A 27830-nucleotide genomic window follows, 5' to 3' on the forward strand; every position below is an offset into this window, starting at 1 on the left:
TTATATACGGGACTTACTCTTGCTTATGTATATTATGGGCTAGGTTGGCAGTGTTTCAATATGCATATTTATTTCATTAACTGAACTGATTACCTACTTTTAAAAACTATAATAGCAATATCAATATGATTCATTTTTTGTGTAAAGTATAAATTATCAATACAAGCTTTAATCGCCAAATAAATACTTTTCTTTTCCAAATTGATGCAGATAATATATAAATGCTTTTCTCAATATATGTATTAAATCAAATGAAATATTGACACGAACCAGATGGCACCGATTTTGAGGAGTGTGTTTTTGAAGGGGCTTATTTGATTATTTCCACTATTTACAATCGCCTGCCGAACTCGGTAAGAGATGCAGCTTCCACCGCGGCATTTAAGGTTAGACTCAAGAAGTGGTTAACACAAGAGTCATATTATTCATATGACGAGTTTTTTAGTCTACCGTTTGTTATTTAAATGGTAAATAATATTGTGACATAATAAAATATTTGAATATGATATCATTTACATACAATATAAAATAATAAAAGAATAATTGTATCTGCATGAATATTATTTGTAAGACGACATGTAACAATTGTTATTAATAAATATTTCATTTCATTTCATTTCATTTCATTTCATAAACTTTTTTCGAGAAATGAGAAAAACATAAATCCACGGTTTATATTTCGTAATTATTATTTTATGTTCGATATTTTACTAACGTAAGTTGTCATAAATGCTATAGTATATTATATATACGTTTCTTTATTAATTATTTCAAAATTACTTAATAATTATTTAAATTACTATACAATTTCAGAATTAAGCACCTTTGATGTGAACTTTAGGAACAAAGCGGTTTATCGATTTGCTCATTTCAAGAATAAACTATTTTGAAATCGATAACTTTATATTCAGAAATTAAAATTAACTACTAAAATTAATGTTATGGTAGCGTTCGGGTATAATAAAATTATTAATAATTATTCATAAAGTATTTGGTATGCAAATTGCAAAGTGCAATTTTTGGTGATAGAAATACCTATTTAAAATAAACCTCAATATTAAATGAACATGTTTATAACGTGTTGTTGCGTAGCTACTGGGTCAAACATAATCAAAGTTCAATAACAACATCGGCCAAGGAACACTAAGAAATACGGCTTTTTGATCCGATCTTTGATATTTGAAGCTGTTTTTAGAGAACATAATAGTACATTACGATACAAGTGCGAAAAATAGGAAATTCGAAACGAGTGGCGATAAATTAAAACACGACCGAAGGGAGTGTTTTAAATCGACACGAGTTGCGAATTACCTATTCGCACATGTATCGTACAACGTTTTACAGTACATATGGCCCTTTAAATGTTCGACACAGTAACATAATATGCTACTTCTCGCACTAGTGCTATAAAGTAGCCCCATATGTACTGTAAAGAGATTTTTTAGAAATTTAATCTTAATGAAAATAAGTAATTTTATGTTAAAAGCAGAACTGCATTGATACTTAAAAAAAATGGAAATACCTAAGTCCTTTTCAAAAGACACTCCTCATTTATTATACAAATCAATCTACCTGTAGAAATAATATTAAATAATACATACTTATAGGCATCCTGTTCATATCATTTATACTAAAATTTAAATTAATATTATCTAAGATAACGTTCTGACCCCACAACCACTAATAAAAGTATTTATGATGACGGTGACAAATATAGTTAGGTACTTAATCTTAATTTGGTATTCAATTTCTGCTTTCTGACCGGCTCTAGGTGACAGTTATTAATGTATATTAAAATAAAACTTTATAAGACATGCAATGTTTAGGGTTAACCAAAATGACAAAAAACGGAAAGCTTCGTCATGTTCGTCTGTCAGTCCGTCCGTGTCTCCGAACTTATTTTACTCGAAAATTATAAGATCTACTTAATTATTAAAATGAAATTTTAAACATGAGTGTTTTGTGTGTTGCTACTACTATGGTCTTATTTCAATTGTTTAAAATATATGTATTTTATAAATGTAAAAAAATTGCAAATTCTACTTGTGGCACATTTTTCGACAGGTCTTTAAGTAAAAATAATTATATACTTAGTATTAGTGGCATCGCGAACCCGCATGGCTCCCCATAATAATAAAAAATCCAATAATTTAATCGGCAAAATAATAAAATATAATAAGATCTCACCAGGATCGATTGAGAAATTCGATATTTGGTTGTAGAGGAGAACAATACGAGGTTTTTGTACCGCCCGCCGCTCGCCCGGTCAATATTTATCAGTTTAAGAAAAGTAAGTACGTAATATGGTAAGACTTGAACTCACAGCCACTGGATCGACTCGCTATAGTTCAAGTCTCACCCAAGGCAGAAAATTTTCCACTTTTAAATTTATTCTAAGCTTAATAGCATCGTTCACAGACGTTCTGGAAAATAGGTCATTTTCTATGTAATTTATGTCAATGACGTGCAGGTACGGAACCCTACATTAGAAGGCCGGAGCACGCACTTGGGCTATGGTTAGTTAGACTTACGCTCGACTATGTACATTTAATATTCAATAGTTATTAATTGTCATAAGGTTATGTGTCACACTTCAGTCTAAGTCGTAATCAAAATTGGTTTAAATTGTGGAATTCCCCACTTTTATCACCGTTGTTCTCAACCAATTAAAACACAATTATACTAAAATACTTTAATTCACACAACAGCAGGGTCACTGTACACACCGGCAAACAAGATAACGTTTGATTTCCTATGCGTGATCATGAAAACAAACTCTTTGTTAGCCTCAAACCGCTGGGAAAGAAATCGATTCTCTAACCCAACCACTGTAGCTGCGGCGGCAACTGTACCTTCTTCTCTTACATCTATTTCTACATTTTGAATTGTTTTAGATACAAATAAAGGACTGTCAGAAATACCAGGCAACTGCGCCTTCTCACTGTCGAAAATTGTATGAATTCCGGTGTATTTTAAAGCAGGAATTAAATCAATCTGAGAAGATATTTTGAAACGGGGAATAAACACATCAATTTCCGGCCGTTTATCGTCTCGTTTGAAGTCTGTTATCCAGTCTAATGGAGACGTAACTAAATTGCTAAGTAGTGTTTTCAGTGGCATTCCTTCGAAAGGCAAGAGGATCAACATTGAGAATTCTTCATGTTTCCCATATGTCATTTCAAGAATCTGTGCTCCTATTGAGTTTGAGTCTCCTACATTGTGAGATGCTTTGTGGAACATCATGTTTACTCGTCCAATTGTTTTCCCTTGGCCATTGTAAAAATCTTCTTCTCTGGTTGCGGTTGGGTCGAAAGGATGTGTCCAATTTGCTTTAAAGTACAAAGCGTCTACTATCAGCAGCCTTAAATCTCTAAGAAATTCTTCTTTCACTGCGTTTCTTATTTGTCCTTCTGTAGCGACACAGATATAGTAATTTATATCATCAGCCAGTCTGGTAGTGTTAGTAATATCAACAGAATATACACCTGTCCTGTACATGTTAGCTGCTTGACAAAACTCTTGGTGTATCTCTAATGAACATTCGGGGAACAAGGCTGCTTGTTTGTGAATCACGAGATCAGGGTCGTTGCTTCTTAAAACGCTATCCGCCGCAAGATGTAGCTCTTGAGTTGCCTTCAAATCCTGAGGTAGCTGAAGTTCCTTCATTAGTTCCTGGAAGGTGTCCCCTGCGGATCCTTCGGCGAGTAGCGAGAAAACGCTCCATACTGATAATGGAGAAATAGCAAAATTTTGTCGCCCAAAGTTCTCTTGGAAAGCATATGCGTTGTCTAAGAGTCTCAGAGCAAATTGATTTATGGGTGAGAAATCGACCCGATCATCGACCGGAGCGGTGACCACCAGGCTCGTGCACGCGGCTATTATGACCTTCCACATTTCGCGCGGCTTAACGCCACGATGCTTACGGCAATACTGTTAGGCCGTACGCGATTCTATCAATTTCAATGGGAGGTTTCTCACGTGCGGCGCTCACAATGAATATCGTTTAAGTGGTTAGGTAATACAACGTGTGTGATTTAAGAGTACTATTTATACGATGCCTATCGGGAGGCGCTTGTTTCGAAATTCTAGCAATATAAAGGCATTTTAAGAGTCTATTTGTTATCGATTTTTTACGTCACATCGACTACGTCCGTTGCGTCCCAGCGTATATCAGATTTTTATTATATATATGTTTGACGTCAAAGTGCCCATGACATGATTTTTGAAATCAGCTCGATTATACCAATATATTTCCATATTTTTTTGTCATCTGGATTGCAGAGGTACGGGTATTCGCTAAGTTTCATATATTTATACGACAATCAGATGTAGATCGCCTTGCAAAATGTTATTACATAAGTGCAGGTTTATTACATACAGGATTTGTGTATCAAAGCTAAAGGGGACTATTTTGAAGATATTACATTTGTTGTAGTAAAAAAATATTTTAATAAAATTTGGTACAAGACGTATAATAAGAAATAAAAACCTTAGTATGTTTTGTCAACTTATTTCTGAGCCATCCTGTATTGAGTATTATTTAAAGAGTTCGATATTTAGTTGAGCATATGAAATTTTAATTAATACGCGTGTAAAAATTTAGAAACTTACGGTACCCTTGGAGCTTGTGTTTTTTTTACTGTAAGATCCCTATGCTGATGCCTATGCTATGTGGTTGACAGTAGTTCAAAGGTATAGGAAAAAGACAAACCGGCAGCTAACAATGGTAACATAACTACATGGAAAATATTTCTTACATAACGATCACTGGGATTTTCACTTTTTCAAGTTAGGCGTGTTTTAATTACAATGCACGCGACACAGTCAGTTGCATCTTTGTTAAATTACGCACTCTGACGTAACAATAACGTAAAACAACTGGGTGCGTAGCCAACGTGCCAATCGTAAACGCTCCGCAGCGAACGACACGCAACTGTCACTGTCACGCTAATTTGGAAGAGTGATAGAGAGAGATGACCACGCTACGCTACGCTACGGAGCGTCAACGATTGGAACGTTGGCTACGCGCCCTGTTCCCGCATAGCATAGCCCTTATTATTTGTTTAATGTTTAAAATAACCAAATGTACCCTACATTGGCACTAATACTTAAATTAACAATTAAGCAAAAAATAATCACGGAAACATGCCTAATTTTAAGTTATTTTCAGTTGTGTATCTGTCGCAGTACGATAGATAAAGCCGTTATATAGTTATAACCCTAGGGATATAATTATATGTCGTAACATAGTTATACGAAAGCGATTCATTAAAATCTTACTAGGAATATAACTATAATACGTCTTTATTTTAGTAATATAGTTATATTACTGGATTAAGTTTAGTGAAATAATTGTAGGTAGGAGTGCGGCGGTGCGGCGGAGGTATAGCTATATCCCTAGGGATATAGTTATATGCCGTAATATAATCATATTCCTAATAAAATTGTAGTATCTTACTAGGAATATACATATCCATTACCCTGCATACCAAAAACAGTAGTGATACGTACAGGATGTTTATTTACTCACCTGCAATAATTTATATAGGTCATACTGAGCAACTTTTCTTATGGGACCAACGCCGACATCGCGCAAAAAAAAAATATCCCATACAAAATCTCAACATCAGACCAGTCAAAATGTTATGACATATCCAATTTTTTTTGATGACTCAAAAAACAGTCTGTATAGCCGAGAGATTTAATTAGCAGCCAGAGATTACATTTTCATGTGGCTTGGAGTGAACATGCGAAGCCTAAGTAAATGATTCCGTACGTCACTTACATCATACATCGCACCTAAGAAAATACAAATAATATAAACAGACGAACTTACCGTAATGTCTTCGTAATCTTGCACTTTTTGTGGACAAACATGATTTTATCAAGAGTTTATATAAGTACTTAAACCTTTTAAAATTATAGCAATTTCTTGTGTTTTTTTAAATATTATATAAAAAAAATTAGGTTATACGTCAAACTGTCATATTTGATCACATTATTTGTATTTTCTATTGAACTCCACTTTAAATAGGTATAGGTACATCTCATATCATGTCAGCATAGTTATGGTTTTACTTTACCTATCTTGTTATAGTCCAGCCTCTAATCATTCAATTAATAAAACTGTTATACCTTTTTTTAAATACTTATCTAATTTCATCGTATTTTTTATACTCATTTTGTTTAGTGTGATTATACAGGTTATTACGTACCTAGGTGCAAAGCTTTAAGGGGGTGATAGCCGAGGTTATTTTTTTGGCAACATGTTTAGTAGCCATATCTCTTAGATGAAATTAGGTAGAAGTACCCGGAATTGGATACCTATAGTTACATGGTACCGCAATACGAGTAATTGTTTATCTATGATCAATATCTTTTAGTTTAGCTTGGAAAAAACCGGCCAAGAGCATGTCGGGCCATGCTCAGAGTAGGGTTCCGTAGTTAACCTTCCATCACAATAAGCTAAACTGGAGCTTAAAGTATAGTAGATTGTAAACCAAGGGTGAACTGTGAATGTACGTCTTTTTACTATGAAGGGGAAACTTTTTTGCGATAGCTCAAAAATAGCTAAACTGAGCATGTCCGCTATAGTTTTAATTTAATGTCTTTCTTAAGCTATACTTCTACGATTTTTTTTCATATTTTTTTGACCTATGGTTCAAAAGTTGGGGGGGGGGACACATTTTTTTTTTCGGAGCGTTTATCTCCGAATATATTCACTTTATCAAAAAATGTTTGTTGAATACCCCTATTAGTTTTGAAAGACCTTTCCAACGATACCGCACACTGTAGGGTTGAAGCAAAAAAAAAAAATCACCCCCCCCCCCTTTACGTGCAGGGGAGGTACCCTAAAAAAAATTAGATTTTATTGTATGACTTTATCGGCTTTATTGATTTCTATGCCCAATTTCAGCTTTCTAGCACTAACGACCACGGAGCAAAGCCTCGGACAGACAGACAGACAGGCGGACATGGCAAAACTATAAGGGTTCGTAGTTGACTACGGAACACTAAAAAGGATGATTGTGATCATAAAATAGGTACAGAAACTGCAACTTTTTCAATCATAATAATTTAAAAAAAATGCATTTGTTGTTTCGGTTGATATCGATGGTTAATATTTTTGTAATAAAAAAAAATCTGTGAATCCAATATACCTACACCGCTATGTATACTGCTATGGCGCCATTAATTTATTTCGTAGGACGATATTTGTCAGAGTTTGACCCCTTCCCACCCTTATGTACGAAAAAATAAGAATAGAATGAATGAATGAATGATGCTTTTGGAAACACACATACACAACAACATTAAAATAGACTTAAATATAGGTAAATTAGAAGTTACAGTGCTGCGGGTGGTTTAAAAAAAAAGGATAACACTCAGCATGTGTCGCGGCACATGATTAGTGTTGCGACGCTGATTTTCAGTGTACCCACTGACACATAAAACAATACAAAACAAAAAAAAACAGTAGGCCGACCCCTCCCCCGTGTTTAATATTTATTACGTACCTACGTAAGAATCTAAAGGAAAGAATAATACACATTGGGTTTGTTTTAATTTTAATTAAAATTATAATTTTGTGCGTTTGCGTGTTTTTATGTTTTGGTATTAATCATTTTTGGTTTCATTTTATAGTATTTCTTTATCGTCACTCGTGCGCACGCGCTTTTTCAAAGTATAATCTTAACTTGCGCTTAGGAATAGGAAAAGTAAACGGACAGCAGTTTGAAAAAAAAAATAGCATATTAAAATACAAGCTAATACTATTAGTAATATGTATTTTATTATGTAATCCGGCCTTGGCTTATTATTTTTGTAAAAATAATATATGATTGCTAACAGGCCGCAATTTAGCGAAGAGATCCATTGTCTAAAATATGTCATTTAAATGAATAACTTTTCTTTATGACAGAAAAGATCATGGATATTTTCAAAGCCCAAAATGCGATAGAAAAAATCTAATAATGACAACGTACAATTCTGATTTCTGATATGGGCACAGCTTAAATAGCAATTTGTTTGCATAATAAAGGTTATGGCTATTTAGAATTTAGCACGCATTTGTTTGGATGAGTGTTGGCAAAAAAATGATCTTTTTGTGAATACTACTGATATAACATTCATGTAATATTGTTTTTTTAGTTTGGTCACGTAGCTAATTCCTGTTTTTGTCTAAATCAGTATAATTGGCAGAGTTGCCTTGTGAAACCTAATAAAATAAAGCATCATACAAAGTGATGTCATCACGGATATCACGGTAAAAAGTTGTTACTTTTGATAAAAAGGATGATAGAAAGGATGAATAGGTATATATTTTTTATTTAAGAGGAAAACGGTCACTTCTCCATACAAATGTAGTCCCCATTTTCCTCTCTGGATATTGACATTATGGAAAATAATTTTACAATATTTGATGTATATTAACCATAACTATGTCCCTTTGTTTGACTTTTTTCGATTTATCTCTACTCGACAAGTTCAAAATGGTGAGAAATGGTGAGGTACTACTCCTGGAAATACGTGGGATACCTCAGTGGATTTGGAATAATGTATAGAAAAATGTATTCGAAGCGTTTATTAGCACATAAAAAATATCAAAAGTCGTAGACAAAAAAATGCGGAAATGTCTTCTACATTTCCTTTTTCGCCAATATCTCAAAAAGTTAATATTTAAGAAATTTATATAAAATATTCTCTCCATGATTTATATTTTTTTTTCAACGCAGAACATAGCCCTCCGCGTCTCATTTTCAGGATGTGCGCGGCGTGAAAAAGCCAGTACGTAACATTAAATATTAAGTATTATAAAAATACTGAATATAGATTTAAAAATTTGGAAATAATATAGTGTATTTAAAACATGTCAAAGAATGTAATACTACATTCTTTGACATGTTTTAAATACCCTATACTATACTGTTAGAAATTTATCTTAAAGTTATTTTTTCAACAAGTTTTTCTCGGGCTTTTGTCTTTATTGTACTTTATTGTAAATCTAAAAAAATATATAAAATATTAGTAGGTAAAAATATAATTGTAGGTAAATAAAGGTAAAAATATTTCACGTAGTGGAGCCCTTCTTATATTCATACTTAACAAGACCTCGCTATAAAAGTTTTTAGTAAAATTAATTCTTTGTTTAAAATAATTTTTAGAATAATGGCGAAAACTAACAACAAATTTGAAATCAAGGTAAAATGTTAAACTATATTATAACCAAACTATGAATTATTAAAAATAAATTATAACGTGATCTTGTTTAACATGTATATAAGAAGGCCTACACGAAGCAAAAAGATTGAGATAAAATTATTTACTTTTTTTTGTTTACAATGAAAAAGGAAGTTTTAGTTATGTTATTTCCCTGACCCTCAGAGCAGAGAGATGGCAGAAAGAGTACCTGTTTATAATGTAAATTAACATACCCTACTCATAGTGTTGTGTTCCTGCCGGTGAGTAAGGTTGCCAGAGCTCAACGAGGGGGGTGGGGTTAGGGTCGGCAACGCGCATGTAACTCATCTGGAGTTGCAGGTGTACATAGGCTACGGAGACTGCTTACCATCAGGCAGGCCGTATGCTTGTTTGCCACCGACGTAAAAAAAAAACATGAACGCTTTCATTTTTTATTAGGTAAGTTAAGTACAAAATAATTTCTTATTAGGTTCTTTTTTATATTCTACAATTGTACGATAAGTGTAATTAAATAGGCATAATTCAAATTTCAATAAATTGTATGGCAGTACGCACATCAGCCCCTATTGTCAGTCGTGCGAGGAATTTTACTACGCAAGAAACGAAAAATTCGGTCAAGTGCGAGTTGAATACGTACGTTCACTGACGTAAAGATTACGCACCGACGCATATAATTCCTCAAGTTTTGTTTTGTAGGAACATTATTATGATAACAACAAGTTTGCTGTTTATGTTTTACCTTCCCGGAAAAACAACAAATACCATACTTTACTTGTATGAACGGAGGGTATTTACTTTGCTTTAATTACTTGACCGGCAATTCACCGGAGCGAGGTATTACAATTTTAACATAGGTAGGTACCAAGTTATTTTAATAAGTATATACAGTTACGTCTGAAAATATCGGTACGAAAAAATGGGCCGAGAATATGTATACACGACCTTATTTCCAATATATTAAGTTAGTGTATAGATATTTTTGGCACTTTATCCCTATCGATATTTTCAGACGTGACCGTACATGAAGAGGATTAATTTTTTTTAAATACTGCCATCTATTCAGAGTCGTGAAAAACTTGTCATGCTGAGTTGTAGCTTTGAACCATAACGCTGACGCTAGTTAACCAAATCATGTATGCCTTGATCGAGAGATGGCGTGGAGATCAAAATAAATTTTTGGTGTTCGTTAGCATTAGCATTCTTTAGGGTTTCGTATATGGAGTGTGGAATTAAATGGAGTGAAATATCTTATGGTAAAACTGTTGCAAAAGTGTCCAGCTGTCAGCTATAAATAATAGTTCCAAATCTCTCCAGAGTCTAGAGTACCTAGCTAAGAACCTAGGCGTTATTGACGAAGTGAAGTGCGCTTTCTATGATTTGTTTTTTTTTGTTCAAGTATTCTAGGTATTGTAGCGCCACCTAATTAAGGGTTTTGATGACACTTTTTGGTACATGGAGATTTAATTCCTTACCTCCTTCCATAGTTTCGTAGCCAAAATGGCGGAAACAGAATCCGTAGTATAGTTTCGTCATGTCCGTCTGTCTTTTAACCTTTTTAGGTCATGACGACGCCCACATGGAGTGGAAAATAGAAAATGCGTTATAAATTATATACGAGTAACTACCCTTTTTATTCGTATATGATTTACAATTACCTTACGATACGAGCCTGCCTTATATACTAATAACTTTTGTCCGCAAATTCGTCTGCGTAGAATTATTATTTCCGTACCTACATAGAAGCTAGTACAGTCTGAATCAAAAGATCATTCTTTAATAGATTAAATAAGTTACTAGCATAATTTTTGGTACAAGCTTTTATCGCTGACTGTACTTTTCTTTCCATAGGCAACTAATACTCGTCGAAACAATTGTAACAACCCCAAACACAATTAGTTTGTGTTGTTTTGTCACCCATCCAGCCACCTAACCTAACCTCCTATGTCCATCATCAAATTAGCTTCATGTCATCTTAATATTGCATTGTTATCCGATTTACATATGTATGCAAAATTTTAGGTCAATCGGAAATCGGGAAGTGGGTCAAATATAGCTTCCAAGATTTGACCCACACTAACTAACAGGGTTAAAAAAAAGAGATATGGCTCTATATATTATATACCTATGTATAGAACATAGAACACTTTGGCAAATGCTTTTGAATGCGAACTGTAGAGTCTATTTGGAAAAGTATACAGAAAAAGTAGTTAGGGCCGGTACAGGCGGACTGCAACCCGGCTGCAACTTGTATGCCGACTGCACGCCAACTGCAACATCGGCGTGCAGTTCCCATACAAATTGCAGTCGGGTTGTAATCCGTCTGTATCGACCCTTAGAAGTGAAGTGAAGTGGTAGAAGTGTTTGGAAGTTTGGGTGCAGATTCTATTGGCGCGTAGTTTCATCCGCTACTATTGATACTGACTGTACCTACATACATTGTAAACTAGATAATACAATCGTAAATCATAAATTAATTAATTACTTATACAATGCCTGATTTACCAAATGACATTACTGTATACTACGTGTGTTATACCTACGAAGTCATGAATTAATTAACTAACAACCCAACAAAGATACGAGTATAACAACATGACTGCTTATTTGAATCTTATGCACTATATAATTAGAGATTCTTATCGTTTGATCGAAAAGCTATAAATGCGTCTAATTTAGCTACAATTTCTCTTAGGTACATTTGGGAATGTCGCATTTGTCCAGTATAATGCCACGTAATTTTATATCTTTTCTTGCCTTTAACAAGGTTGATTTTCTAATATTAACATATGGCCCGAGTAAGGGTTTGAATGATATTTATGATAATCGATGTTAGGGCTGTGTTCGCACAATAATATTGCTTAATTAACCACTGGAGTGCTTGTGACAGCTTGTTTGTATTATTACTATGACTAGGTACCTAGTGGTAATTATACATATGCATAAGTATATACTAGGAGGGTATTTATTGTTGGTTAGGTTTGAGTTTGTAACATTTTGCCGTTTGTTCAAAATTGCGCTTGCCTAATCTCTTCTTCTTCCTATTTTAGATTACGCCGATATTTGTTAATTGTTACCTTGATCTCACGGAGGACGCTAAACAAACTTGAACGATTGCAAAATGTTTGTATTAGATTCATATTTGGCCTACGCAAATTTGACCACGTCTCTGAATTTCGTACCCAGCTCAAGTGTTTAAAATATAAAAACACTTACAAAACAATACAAAATAAATAAGCTAATTATTATTATTACCAATGCGTCGAGTAGGTATTATAATATGTCCATACAGGGTCAAGGCTGTCGGAGTGTATACATTAATCTCATTGGCAGCATGAGACGGATGTTATGCAGTTCTCTACATAGAAATGTTGTCAGACTAGTTTCCATCGAACTATTTTTTAAAAAATCAGTCAAATCTAGTTAAATAATTATTATATTGACGACCCGTCTGGCTCTGGTTTAGTGGGTAGTGACCCTGCCTCTAAAGCCAATGGTTCCGGGTTCAAATCCTGGTAAAAACATTTATTTGTATGATGACTTGATGAGCATGATTTTGGGTTGTTCCTGAGTCACGGGTGTTTTCTATATATTTAAGTATTTATATATTATATATATCATATCGAAATACTCACAACACAAGCCTTATTGAGCTTACCGTGGAACTTAGTCAATTTGTGTAAAAATTACCTATCATATTGTATATATGTAGTTTTCGCTTAGGAAACTGCAAAAAATAGTTCTGTGTGAAAAATTGCTCGAAATGCTTTTGGTCAGTATTTTTTAAGTAGGGTACTTAATTAAAATCTAAGAGCTCTCATTGAAGAAAGGATCTTTGTCGAGCCAATTAAATGTTTTAAACCAATACACAACAGATTGAAGAGGTTCGCCCCCGTAATCTCCCCGGCAATTTCTCTGGGCAGGTTCGCGTTGGCTAAATAGCCGCATAAAGATATTACGGAGAAAAATACCTATTTTGTTTATTGTTTGACGTAGCATGAAAAGCATTTACCCCATTACCCCCATATATACACCCATATTCCCATAGATCCATTCGGCTACCATTAAATTTATCTAATAAGTCTAATAACTGTGTAAAAAAATATTGAACCAGCTAAATAATAATTCCTTAGGTATATTAAATTTTTTTAGTCATAATAAAAGCAATAAGTTCATGGGTTACTAGGGATATACCTGCGTAAAATACCACCCTTTAAGAGCAAGTGTGAAGAAATAGTCAAGACTAGTTTAAATTGAATTTATAGTTTTAATCAAGACGATTAGAAAAATCGACTATAACTATACTCTGTATCTTTAGGTATTTAAAAAAAGGTAAACAAAATCTACCCTCAAAAGACTCCTTAAGCCAGTTGAGGGTAGATGAAAACATTACATGATCAAATAATGTAGGTTAAAGTCAGGTCGTTCAGTGACAGATCCAGGTGGTTTTGTATTTGGTTGGTTAACCAATAAATGTTATAACTACCCGAAAATTTACAAATGTTTGTTTACTTTTATTTAAATACCTAAAGATACAGAGTATAGAGAAAACACGTTTTCACTTAAAACGTTTTTACGGTAGCATCTAAGGACTTTCCTTATTTAAACATCCTGTGACTCCAATATTATGAGGATGTCATGCAGGTAAGTATACTTGAATTTAGTGAAGGTCATGAATACAGGAATACAAACTTTACTTGATGTTATTTTTTTTTACCTTTTATATGTTCTCAATACTGAGGTGAAAAGTTGTGTGTCACACGAGAGCAAAGTTATTTTACATCTCGTGTTTTTGAGTCCCTCGCTACGCTCAAGATTCTAACTTAGAATCTTTCGTTTACTCGGGACTCAAAATCAACACTCGCAAGAAAAACTAACTCTTGTTGCACAAATAACTATTCATTGATTCCATATTTGTAAATGTATTTTGTTATTTTTATTGTTTGTAAAAATTTGGCATGTAAAAGTGCCCCTGTGGCCTATTCGCTGAATGTATGTTTGATATTTCATTGCCATTATCTCTCCATAGAGCCTTTGCGAGCTGTCTTGCTTTCCCCTTGGTCACGCTCACGCCATTTTTAATAAAAAGTGCAAAAACTAATTCGAAAAAAAAATCGAAGTATAGAATTGTCAAAGCTGCTCAAAATTTTCATGAGAATTGCAAAATGCAACTTGCCGAGCAGCTGGACAAACGGCGTACATACGAAATCATAGTTGCCCAAGCTGAAACGGAGACGCTCCGTTCGATTTCGCTCGCTAAGTCATTGTCTAGTCTTGTACTATAAAGGTACCTACAGTGGCTACAGTCAAAAGATTTTTTTTTATACCACGTCGGTGGCAAACAAGCATGTGGCCCGCGTGATGGTAAGCAGTCACCGTAGCCTATGGACGCCTGCAACTCCAGAGGTGCTACAATTTAATTTGTCACCCATTTCGTACGGTCAAGTGCCAACAATATGTATACACGACTTTATTGCCTATATATTAAGGTAGTGTATATATATTTTTGGTACATTTTTCGTACCGATATTTTCAGACGTGACTGTACCTTGCACAGTGACAAACAACATGATAGTCGCTAGAGACCTCATACTATTGTCACTGTGACAAGATACGATATGAGTCACAAATTAAATCTTTTGATTGTATATTCTCTCTCTTCAAAGGCACAAACAGCAACCCGTTCACGAGTATGACGCGTATCTCAGCCATCGCCTCCCTCAACCTTCATTCGGGAAAGTGGCGAATACAAGTAATATTTATATAAGTAATATTTGTCGAAAAATATACAATTAACTTGTATTTTTTTTCCAACTTTCATAAAACTTATTCGTACTGAAATAAGTTTTTTCATTTCATCAAAGTTATTTACACCATTTTATGCTAGAGACCGTGGTATCGCGAGCCGTGTGAATCAGCCAGGTGATTTCCGAGAAATTGCCCGCGCCCACAGGCAAGAATTTTATTATCACTGGACGGGCTTTATACCCGAGCCTATCAATTGTAAGATCAGACGCTTATGTTATCCAATTCATAAAAAATGGATACTCGTCAGCAAAGATATTATACGGCTTTGCAATAAAAAGCGGCCAAGTGCGAGTCGGACTCGCGCATGAAGGGTTCCGTACCATTTATGACGTATTAAAAAAAAATCTACTTGCTAGATCTTGTTCAACATTTTACCACTTTGGACACACATTTTACCACTTTGGAAGTGTCTCTCGCGCAAACTATTCAGTTTAGAAAAAAATGATATTAGGAACCTAAATATAATTTTTGAAGACCTATCCATAGATACCCCACACGTATGGGTTTGATAAAAATATTTTTTTTTTAATTTTATGACGTATTAAAAAAAAAAACTACTCACTAGATCTCGTTCAAACCAATTTTCGGTGGAAGTTTGCATGACAATGTATATCATATATTTTTTTTAGTTTTTTCATTCTGTTATTTTAGAAGTTACGGGGGGGGGGGGGGGGGACACATTTTACCACTGTGGAAGTGTCTCTCGCGCAAACTATTCATTTTAGAAAAAAATGATATTAGAAACCTCAATATCATTTTTGAAGACCTATCCATACCCCACACGTATATGGGTTTGATGAAAAAAGATTTTTTGAGTTTCAGTTCTAAGTATGGGGAACCCCCAAAATTTATTGTTTTTTTTCTATTTTTGTGTGAACATCTTAATGCGGTTCATAGAATACATCCACTTACTAAGTTTGAACAGTATAGCTCTTATAGTTTCGGAAAAAAGTGGCTGTGACATAATCGGACAGACAGACGGATATGTCGAATCTATAAGGGTTCCGTTTTTTGCCATTTGGCTACGGAACCCTAAAAATGGAGTCCGCTGTTTGGGTACTTTGCCTTGGGGTTTTTTTTCCAGCAAATACACTGGTGGTTCAGATGTTTAAATAGCTTTTAAACATTTCATACTCATACAATATAATCGAAGCTAAATTATATATTTTATCTACTTATTGCACAATACAGGAAAGTAAATTACCAGACTGTCAAAACTAACAATTATGTCTGATTATGCCGGCTATATTTGGTGTCGGTAAGAGGAAGCCCAAGAACTGCTGCTGGCTGGATGATCTGAAGACCGTGCCAAACCGACCTGCCAAGCCGGATGAAGAGGGTAGAAAAAACTGGAAAGGGGACCCTGGGCTTTGAAGCTGAGGATGGACTGGAATAAACGCTGATGGCGATAATGTAGGTACGAGTATTTGTATTGGAATGTAAGGACAAGACTGGATAGTGGATAGTGGCAGAGTACCTAGTTATTTATACAGTCGAATTCATCAACCATACTTGGCTGCAGTAAGGTGAAATTATGTGTACATATTTATGAACTCGATTGTATCTCTACATTATAGCGGTAGGAGCCAAGACTGTTGGACCTACCTACAATCTTGACTTCTTACTACTACCAGGGGTATGGGGTATTACTCCACTTCTTCGGATAATTGAGCTAATATCTTGGTATTATCATTATCATGCCCCGCCCTTCTCTGCGGGTCCGGGTCAGGCGATGTATTTTACATCACTTGGCAACGCCTACGACGTCGAACTTGTCAATCTTGTACAGAATGTAGAGGATCGGAAACGCGTAACTCACTGGGCGGAAACGCCATACTACGGAAATCGTTTTTGTGTCTATGTAAGCAGGACATGTTTGACAGGCATCAATGTGTGTGTAAGGTTTTTAGGGCATTCACTTCGACGTAACCACAGCGTGGTAGAAGAAACGATGGTTACTGAAATTGATCAACGCACAGTATATAATATGAACATACATAGGTATATATATACTGATAAACGAACTGAGATTCTGTCAATATGTAGTAAATCTGCCGCCGTAGGGTGAGGTAATTCCATTTAGACGGGATGGAGCTTTTACTTGACCATTCTATATGAAATACTATTACTTATTCTGTGCATAAGTGACTATGGTAAACAGATTACTATATATTTATTAGCAACCGACATGTCTCGACAAAACAAACTCATTGGTGTGCATGCTCTAAATGAGTTCTATACGTAGAATCTATTCAATACATAAAATTATCTAGCTATAGAGACAATTGTGATGAAACTAGTTTCGTTCCTATTTATTTATAGAAATGTTTACCAATTATTATTTCCAGCGAAATTGTGTGCCATTTTGTAGTGTCAGCGCTTTGTTTCAGGTTTCTGTTTAATGAAGCGAGTTATTATGGCGGCGGCATAATTAATTGTACGCCGCTTCCGCATCCGCCGGCCATTTTGGGTGTGTTCCGGTAGCAGAGCTCTATGTTTAGGTTATTGATGATTAAAAGTTACCGTCTTTGATATTAAACACGGAAGCTCGATAATTGTAGGTAGGTATTTTTTATACAGTCTTATACTTTTTTTTTACTTCCTTTACCTACATACTTTGATTCCGGCAGTAAAAATATTACGTTAGATATATAAGTAACTATATTTTTAGCACTACTTATAGCTTTGTGTGTTATTATATTATTTTTATTTGCACAAAACTACAACAAAGGCGTTGTTGCGCGGATTTGCTCTTCTTTGTTTTTAGTTAAAAATGGCCATACCAGAACGTAAATCAAATAAATTTATATTGAACAAAATATAGAAAATTGCTCGACAGTTTAGTTTTAATATGCGGAATTAATGTGACTTGTTAAGAAGTTTGCCTGTTTCTTCTAAGTTTATGTAACAAGATTACGTTGCCATTTTAACTTAGAGTTTCACACTTTCTGTCGTGTCGTGAAATATAATTCCGCGGCAGAGAAGTAAATTGGCCTTTTCTTGTTCTCAACAACTCCTCTCAGTAAATTTAATTATAATTTCATGAGAATCAGAACTAAGAGCTCCCATGGCTATTATTTTACCCAAGGTTAAGTGTAAAAAAATTATGTGACATAGGTAAGTAATTAAAATTATATTGTACTTACGAGGTGTACGATCCAAATATTTTTGGCGTAAACTACATAAGTGAGACAAGTTATTAATTGAGTATAACATTTTGATCATTCTTAGGGCTTCGTAGTCAACTAGGAATCCTTATAGTTTCGCCATGTCCGTCTGTCTATCCGACCGTCCGCGGTTTAACTTAGTGATCGTTGGCACTAGAAAACTGCAACTTGGCATGGATATACATATCAATTGCGCCGACATACTGGTAAAATAAAAGTCCACCCACCGCTAAAGAGGTCCGAAACTTTGAACCTACATGGCAAAGCGCACCGTTGGCCTCTCCCTTCTTCAAGTAGCGCTAGAGGGGCGTAACGGGAATCCCCGCCGGGTTGTTATCGCAGCACACGTTGCTTAATTTAATGTTAATTAATATTACAGTGTGCTTTGTTATCATTCTGCTAAGTCAACTTGAGCGCTGCGCGCTTTCACGTATGCACTGGTTAAGAATCATGTTTCATGCATCGCTCAAACATGTTGGGGAATCAAGCATGCGAGGCTGATTTTGAGCGAGTTTTGCACGAAGCAAAATGAAGTGGTACGAACTTTTGGATGTGACGGTGTAACTTATGTAACTTATGTTTATTTGTCTCGCTTGCGGTAGAAACCACTGGGAGCTGGTGTGCCGAGGCCAAGGCTTGTGTTTGGATTTATTTATTGTTTATATTTAGTTTTATTTATAATTAGTATTATAGTATTATTTCGAATTGTATTTAATAGTTTTTTTCTGATTTTGTTTTTATTGCCTGTAAAATGATAATTGACATGTAAATTACTTATGTAAAAAACTGATGTTGATTTATTCATCCAAATTATCCATGTACTCATCCACGCATCATATTATAAGTCATCTACAAGTTGAATTGAAGTTTAGGTAGATTTGTCATCAGACGTAATCCCCTCCATTACGGTCGACAAAGATGTCACGTCACGTTTAACACTGCTGCGTCTGTAGCGCGATGAAGATAGCTGGCGTGCGGCTATAGAGTAGATATCGCACCTGGGGAAATTTTATATTATTTATTATGTTAACACATTTCCTTCCTACGGCATCCGAAACTCCTGACCGTTTAGCATGACTTACGCTGCGCTGTCGCACGCGACTCCATACTTGAAGTTGCGTTAGATATATGAAGTCGCGCGCGAGAACGCAAATCGTGCTGAGCGTTCGGAGCTCCTCATCATCAGAGTTATTCTGAATTATACAAGAGATCCAAAACATACATTATTGGAAGTTACATCCCAGTTCATGGTGTGCTTACTAGTATTATAAACAGATCTGAGAACACACAATCTTCTTCCTTCTTGTCGTGCGAGGGGCTGTCAGCGTGCTGTTGTCGGACGACTCAATAGCACCTCCAGGCCCTAAGACACTTGCGTCCTTGCAGTCGAAGCACCCATCCCCGTCTCGCGCGTTAACTTTTCCCCAGCAGCCAGATCGGTCCGCTCAAGCCTTAACGGTTAATTTGGAAGACGTGGTCCAAGCGCTGGGGACTTTTCACAGTGGTTCGGCCGCTGGTTTGGATGGAATCCGACCGACTCATCTGAAGGAATTGACGTCGAGTTCCGCAGGCGATAACGGACAGCGCCTTCTTGAGTCCCTAGTAAAATTGTGCAATTTTTTACTCAGTGTGCAGCTGAACCCTGAAGTCTGTCCATTTTTATATGGTGAGTCGCTGTGCGCTTTAAGGAAAAAGAAGGGCGGAATACGGCCAATTGCTGTGGGGAGTACTTTTCGTCGGTTGGTAGCCAAACTAGTGTGTCGGGTGGTCAGAGAGCGGATGGCTGATTATCTGCAGTCTCATCAATTAGGTTTCGGCACACAGAGAGGATGTGAGGCTGCAATTCATGCCGCTCGCACTTTTGCTTCGGATCCGGGTAACGCAGATGGGGTTATAATAAAATTAGACCTGAAAAATGCTTTCAACACACTCGAAAGGGACGTTCTTTTGAGCGAGGTCGAGGAAAATATTCCATCGTTGTACCCTTTTTTGTACCAGGTCTACCACTTGCCGTCTAACCTTATATATAGTGTGTCCCTAGCCATTGGACAAAGCCGAAAGGTACATATGCATTAGGGTATTTAGAACCAGTGTACAATGTATCATAACAGCCAGTGTAGCGGTTTTGAAGAAATTAACAAATTACCAATTTTTACTTTGGAGCAGCCTGTATGTGTTAGTAGCTCCTAAGGTAATATCCTCAAAGAATAGTATGGAACCTTCTTCAACCTTTTGGATTATCTTTTTTATTTATGACACTAATAAGGTTCTGACTTTTGAAAAATGTCATCATTATCAAATATTTCGAACAAATTGTCAAAAACACTGCCAAAGATTAACACAGTGTGTTTATTTTAGTTGTCAATTATTGCAAAAATAACTTTTGTTCGAAAATAATATTTTTTATCTTTTGTTCTAATTAAAAAATATTAACGTCAGAACATTCCTGAGATGTAACCCTACGTGGGATTTCAGGGTTTATCCAATGGCTAAGGTCACCCCGTATAATGACTTTCTGATTCTTTCGCAGGTGGGTGCGCACTAGTGCGCAGCCGGGGGATCCGCTAGGGCCACTTACCTTTAGCCTCGCTATCCACAAAATAGTGTCGTCCCTTAAATCACCGCTTAACATCTGGTATTTAGATGACGGGACTTTGGGGGGGAGTCCAGAGGTCGTAAAGGAAGACCTGACTTCTCTTCTTCCTCGCCTTGCGGAATTGGGGCTGGTGGTGAATGCGGCTAAATGTGAGATTTCTGCTGCGGACCAACTTCTTCTTCCAATTTGTTTTCCCTCACGTCCCTACTTCCTGGTCTTAAAGAACTTTCACTTGGAACTTTTACCCTTCTGGGTTCTCCAATTTTTTCCAGAGGCCATTCCAAGCGCTATCGAGGCTAGAAGACAACTTCTTTTGCTCGCCCAGGAACGCTTAAAAGAAATTAATGCGCATGACGCCCTGGTATTACTAAGAATGTGTTTCGCGGTTCCGAAGATAATGTATCTTTTGAGAACGACCCCGACGTGGTTGTGCCCGGACGGGGTGTCCTCATTTGATGACGCTTTGAAAGACACAACGGAGGCTTTACTCAACGTGTCCCTTTCTAGTGACCAGTGGAGCCTGGCGTCTTTGCCCATTCGATATGGGGGTTTAGGTTTAAGGCGCGCGGGTTTGTCAGCGTTTCTTGCGTCGGCGCACGGAGTGGCTTGCCTTGTCTCTAGAATTTTAAATTACCATGGAGACGGGGTCATGATTCCGTTTGTTGACGATGCACTGGCGCGGTGGAGGACCCACTTCCCATTGGCGGCATAGCCCGAAACTCCGCAGGTCCAGCGAGCATGGGACAACGTGGGGGCCAAGGAAACGCTAGCGCCGCTCATTGGTGCGGCCACAGGGGTGGACTTAGCTAGACTCCGTTCGGTGTCGAAGGCAGATGCGGGGGTGTGGCTGCAGGCTCTGCCTGCTCCTCACTTTGGAACTCTCCTGGACACCGACTCAATGCGTGTGGCAGTGGCGCTCCGCCTGGGCTGCAATGTTTGTGAACCCCATAGATGCATCTGCGGCTCCATGGTGGAAGCGAATGAATCACGCGTTGAGTTGTTGTCGCTGTGCGGGAAGGTTAACTTTGGTCCGACGGCTTAACTTTGGTCCCTTGGCAGAAGGGCAAGTGCCTGTTGTGGGACGCCACGTGCGTCAGCACTTTTGTCGCCTCGCACCTCAGCACTTTTGCCGCCTTGCACCTCAGCCGTACGGTGCATACAGCGGGGGCCGCTGCGGAATGTGCTGCAGCGAAAAAGCACGACAAATATTCGGCCCTACTTAATAATTATTTCTTTATCCCCTTGGCTTGTGAGACGACAGGGTGCTGGGGGGCGGAAGCTATGGATTCTATGAGGGAGATAGGGCGGCGAGCTAGGGAGGGGGGGTGTGATGCCCGCGTGGGTTCTCTCCTGGAGCAAAGGCTATCCATCGCAATTCAACGCGGTAACGCAGCGAGTGTTATGGGCACCTTTGCGCCGGGAACAACTCACGGGGGCCTCTATGAGTAGTTTGTTAGTTTAGCTTAAGGTTAATTTATAATGAATGACATAATTATCTATTGACGTTATCTGAGAAGTATTCTTTATCTATAACTATCAATATTGGGGATTAAGATTTTGGTATTCCAGTTCGTTTTTAGGAATGTCTTTCCTTTATTTCTCATTTTACTCTACCTAAAAAAGCGACGAAATTAGTTGAAAAATTGGCCAAGTGCGAGTCGGACTCGCACAGGAAGGGTTCCGTACCATTATCTATAAAAACGGTCACCCATCCAAGTAATGTCCCCGCCCGACGTTGCTTAACTTCGGTGATTGGATGAGAACCTCGAGATTGGAAAGATATATTTATTTTATTCTGTTTTTAGTATTTGTTATTACAGCGGCAACAGAAATACATAATCTGTAGAAATTTCAACTGGCTAACTATCACAGTTCATGAGATACAGTCAGGAAAAGTGAAAACCAGAAAATACATGTTGCCCCAAATGAAAATGCTACGATGGGCAGGAGGAGTTACGAGGTTAGACAAAACTCGGAATCGGAACTCATTCATTCGAGAGACTTTTAAAATAGCTGACATAACACAAAAAATGCAGGAAAGCCGTCTACGCTGGTATGGCCACGTCATGCGCAGAGACCTGGATCATATGACCAGAAAGGTTCTGGCCATAGATGAAGTGAAGACGGGAAGAGGCCGCCCACCGACAACCTGGACAAGGACTATCAACAATGATATGCTGACGATGGGCTTAACGCCAGAACTGACTCAGAACCGCCATGACTGGCGCAAATGTATTAGGAGGGCTGACCCCGAATAGGGAAAAAGCCAGGGGATTGATTGATGTTTTTAGTATTTGTTATTACAACGGCAACAGAAATACATAATCTGTAGAAATTTCAACTGGCTAACTATCACAGTTCATGAGATACAGCCTGGTGACAGACGGACGGACGGACGGACGGACAGCGGAGTCTCAGTAATAGGGTCCCGTTTGACCCTTTGGGTACGGAACCCTAAAAACCAGACTAACGCAAAAAATAATCAAGTGTAATATAAATCTACCTGGACAGTTTCTGATTTGTTCCTACTCTGTGTTTTAACAGGCAAGCATTCAGGAAGAGCGCGTGCTTATCTTTCAACTGACAACAAATTCACAGCGCATTTAGCTATCTTCCGAATATAGACAGTCTTCAACAACCTCGTATCTTACTGCGCTTTTTAGTCGCAAAAGCAACCTTGAAGGGACTAATTAAAGTTCAAAATTGAATTTTTGCGTTAGTCTGATTACGAAGGTGTGATGAAAACTGTCGATATTCGTTTGGCTTCACAATTATCAAACGCTTCTCTTAAAAATGCACGTTTCACATCCTGTTTTAAACGGTAATTTTCTGTGTACATATTCAAATTATGCAGGCGTAGAAAGGCCAGAGCTGTCAAAGCGGAGGTTAGGTCGGTTGCATATTTACACTCTTAACCGAATAGATCCTGGCTCTTGTTGTCTTCTGATTTTGTAGTTGCGATGCATTAAGTTTAATTGTATGGAACGTATTTATAACATGAAATAATTTATTTTTTATATAAATATGAGTATAATAGTAAGCTCCACCTGACAACGTTTACCCATTACTCGCTTAAAAGCATAATATCTAACCACAGCACCAACATCCTTGTGTCTTTTGTACTGCATGCCACATAAATCTTAAGACGCCCATTTCACAAAACAATTCAAACGTTATCCCTTAAACATAAAGTGCCTTTCTGATTATCACTTCCGACTGAAAACTCAAAGGAATCTTTCCCACGATCAACCAATTAACGCTGAACTCCGGAGTTAGATCTGCTATCGCTGTAGCCCGTACCGTTGCAGTGTGGTGAAAGAGGGTCGGGGCAGTCTTGCGTAGTTTGGTCGTTCATAGAATAAAGGTGGTTAAATAGCGATGCTGCCAAGGGAGGAGATATGGTTGATGTATGAGCTGATGTTATTTACATGGAATTTTGGGAATTGTTCAGAAGCGTTTTACTGGAGATCGTTTTTAAGGATACCTGATAAATCATTTCATATTTGTAGATATTGTGACGTCTTAACTCCGTTATTTGACAAGGTGGTAAATAAAATACAAATTGTGATCGTGTGCTTGCCTAGCCACCTGCCCGCCATGACACATCCCAACGGAGTGTCGACTTGTAGGTAGCTGGCAAGTCACATTTATTGTGTAAACGTCACAGATATTTTAAACTTACCTTACAAATTTCACTCATTTTGAACTATGTAATGTATCACTGAATGCCCACACTTACCTACTTGTCTAAATATTCTAGTTAGTCAATGTTTGTATTGAATCTTAAAATTCTTAAAAAAAGTTACTAAAGGAGATCTATAGCCCAAAGTCAAAGTAGGTAACTAAAAAGGTTGAGCCCTTGAATAAAAATAAATTAGAAAATCACAAATCGATACTATTTTGGCGACGCAAATGATTAAACTTTAGGAGTCGGAGGAGGAGGAGGAGGAACCGATATGGTACCGCGTGGTTCTGCGGTCTCGTCTCGACATATACATATTATTATTTTTAAATAATATTACATATTTTTCGCACTTTGTACGTGTCAAAAGTCAACCCGTTTAAAAATACCCTAAATTTTCCGTCTTCCATTACGATTTACGAGTATTTATGACCTACGAGTATATGAAAATATTTTTTATCATGTTCCAGACTCGGTTTACGGCGAATCTGTCTACTTTATGGAAATTAACCTTTATTTTTTACGAAATTTGCGTCATAGAGTGATATAATAGATATGAAAATAACACTCGTAGAACAAAGCCTTGCGTTTTATAGACGTTACATGTTTTTGATCGCTATGCATTTTTAGGGTCCCGTAGTCAATTAGGAACCCTTATAGTTTCACCATGTCCGTCTGTCTGTCCGTCACAGGCTTTGTTCCGTGACCGTTAGTGCTAAAAAGTTGCAATATGGCATGAATATACCTATATACATATAAATCAATTATGCGCATAGAGAGGTAAAATAAAAATGTAGAAAAAAATGAAGGACATAAAAAAATGATGATGTTTTTTTTTTCGTTTCAACTCTACAGGATGATTTCTGGGTCGTGATCCGGAACCTCTTTTTCTGGCTCTGTAAATGATCCACATTATCATATACTAGTATTTGGTTAAAGATAAGTAGTTTAATTTTTCTGATTTTCAAGTAAAATTAATTTTATATTAAGAAATCATGGTCACCTATGACTTTTAACATACGCTGTATGGAAAGCGAGAAGACGTCACATCGAATAGGGTGACCAAATTGTATGCAAAAATATTTTTTACTACTTTTCTTAGCAACATCATTAGGCTTATGTTTGAATTCTGTATGATGTCTTGTTCTCTTGCTCCACGACCTCGATATCACCCTGTATAGGCCTTTCAAAACGAATAGGGGTCTTCAACAATATTTTTCTGATAAAGTTTATATTTTCATAAATAAATAGCTCTAAAAAATGTCCCTCCTCCCTTTGCATGGGTTTGATAAAAAGAGCTCCCTCCTTTTGGGTGGGAAAAAATGTTAAAAGTAGAGCTTAATAAAGACATTAAAAGAAAATTATAGCGAATATGATCAATTAATCCGTTATTGATTTATCGCAAAAATTCGTCCCTTCTTATTAAAAAGGTACTCCACCTTCGCAGCGCTTTTACTTGTTATGTACACTTACCCTACCCCTACCCTATACTCTTAATTCCTATGATATTATATATTTGGTTTTTCATTCCTGTGTACCACAGAGGATCCTATTAGGAGGAGGTACTCCCCGAGTTTCTGATGAGGGTACGGTATGTACCTCAGAAAGGTGCACTTTAAATTGGTGGATTGATATTGTATCATGCATTAAAAAAAATTGATTTTGATTATTAAATAACACTAGCATCAGTATTCTTAAGCTGAGACTTTTCAATGAAACAAGGGTAGACAAACCAGCATTCGCGCAATTTGTCACAGGGCCCGCGGGTGGGTTTAACTTGGGGCCAGCTAACAAATATCGGTACAGCCGCTGTAAGCCAATAATTATGATTTTTATACGACGTCGGTGCCAAGCAAACATAAAGTCTATGAACACTTGCAAATTGCAGACCCCTTCTAAAAAGCCTGTTTTTAGAAGAACCCCAAACTTTAGTCTCAAGAAAAAACACACTAAGTAATCATTCTTTCGATTCTCGCTTCAAAGCGCAGGTTTACCATATCACTTGTGGAAATCTTTACTTGAATGCTTCGCGTGCATTTATATAATTAAGTATCATCAAAATGATGTCATTTAGATTTAAATACAACAATAATATATTCTGTTAAAATAAGAACCGCACCATTTTGATACTTCTCTGAGATTCCCACGATACAAGCTGAGCCTCATTTTGATGTTAGTGTACGTTCGAATAAATTGGCAGTTGCTTGAATTTTGATACCTATTTCTGATTAAGCTTCGTTCTCGAGGTCATTTCCTTTCCAAATTCCTAATCTCGATCAGTCTGTTGAAATTGTTCTAAGTTTTGCTTGCATATTTTCTAGTTCACATATATACGTTTTGATGGTTTGACGAGTAAAGTGCAAGTTAAGAACAATTTAGAGATTTATTGATAGTGATAGCAAAAAATCTTCATCAAAGTTAATTTTGCGGAGGGCAAGAAGAATTCTTCTTCATCTACGTGTTTCCTTGGCGGCGTGCGCGTTGTGGATATGAAGTATATTAACATTACAAAAAACATTTTTACACAATATTATGTATATTTAGCGTAAGTTTAAAGGAGGAGTTAGGAGTTTGATTTTCCTCGATTTTTGAAATATTATAAGAGTTGGGAGTAAGTATCTAAAAAATTGTACGCATGGAATTTGTGTGGAAAAAAAAACCCAAAAATCGAAAAAAAAGGCAAACGAAGGGTTTATGTTAATAATTATACAATAAATTGTGTATAAATATTTTCGAAAAAGTAAATATCCAGAAAGGAATATTCGGAATAGGTATGTTTGTATGGAGAAGCGGTCGTCCATTATCGCCTTAATTATATTGACAAAAACAAATTTCATTATCAGTTACATGTATCACATATTTCAAGTATTTAGTAAGAAGCCCTGCACCCCATGATTCTGTTTTTAGATCCACTGGGATGACTAGATAGTTTGCGTGCAAGCCGGGGATGTGTTGAATGCGGGCCAAATAACCCGTGAGATATTACATTTCCAATTGGAAATTACATTTGATCTTTCGACTCTGCACCGGTCTTGTTATATCTGAGTTCACAAAATATACTTTGATTGAGTTATTGACATACATAATGTTTATTTTTAAGTATATAAAGTCAGTAGATACCTTCAACCCTTTGATAATGATGTGTGCTGTACTCGTATTCCGTTTTTTTTCAAGATTAGATATTTTATAACATTAAAAGTAGTGGTAGTCATCAAAATGAAATCTGATTAACAATGCACTATTATACCGAAATATTATATATCATAGGAACCCTAGAATTTTGGAAGAAAAATTAATTACCACTACTTATGAGGTAAGAAAAATTCTAATCTTTAAAAAAACGGAGTATAACTAGAGCTGTCACTTCGAGTTTGCCATA

General features: G+C 36.6%; 1 protein-coding gene across 1 annotated transcript; it reads right to left on the minus strand.

The window, feature by feature from the left end:
- Positions 1-2677: 2677 nt before the first annotated feature.
- On the minus strand, positions 2678-4013 carry LOC133516175 (serine protease inhibitor-like). Its single transcript, XM_061848959.1, has one exon. The coding sequence runs from the start codon at positions 3892-3894 to the stop codon at positions 2698-2700; it is 1197 nt and encodes a 398-aa protein (XP_061704943.1). The 5' UTR covers positions 3895-4013; the 3' UTR covers positions 2678-2697.
- Between the last annotated feature and the right edge of the window lie 23817 nt (positions 4014-27830).

This window comes from Cydia pomonella, chromosome 3 (genome assembly GCF_033807575.1).
Source record: "Cydia pomonella isolate Wapato2018A chromosome 3, ilCydPomo1, whole genome shotgun sequence".
NCBI lineage: Eukaryota > Metazoa > Arthropoda > Insecta > Lepidoptera > Tortricidae > Cydia > Cydia pomonella.

What these genes read in the sequence shown, in the direction of transcription:
- LOC133516175 (XM_061848959.1), bottom strand. Translation starts at nt 3,894, where the DNA reads ATGTGGAAGGTCATAATAGCCGCGTGCACGAGCCTGGTGGTCACCGCT.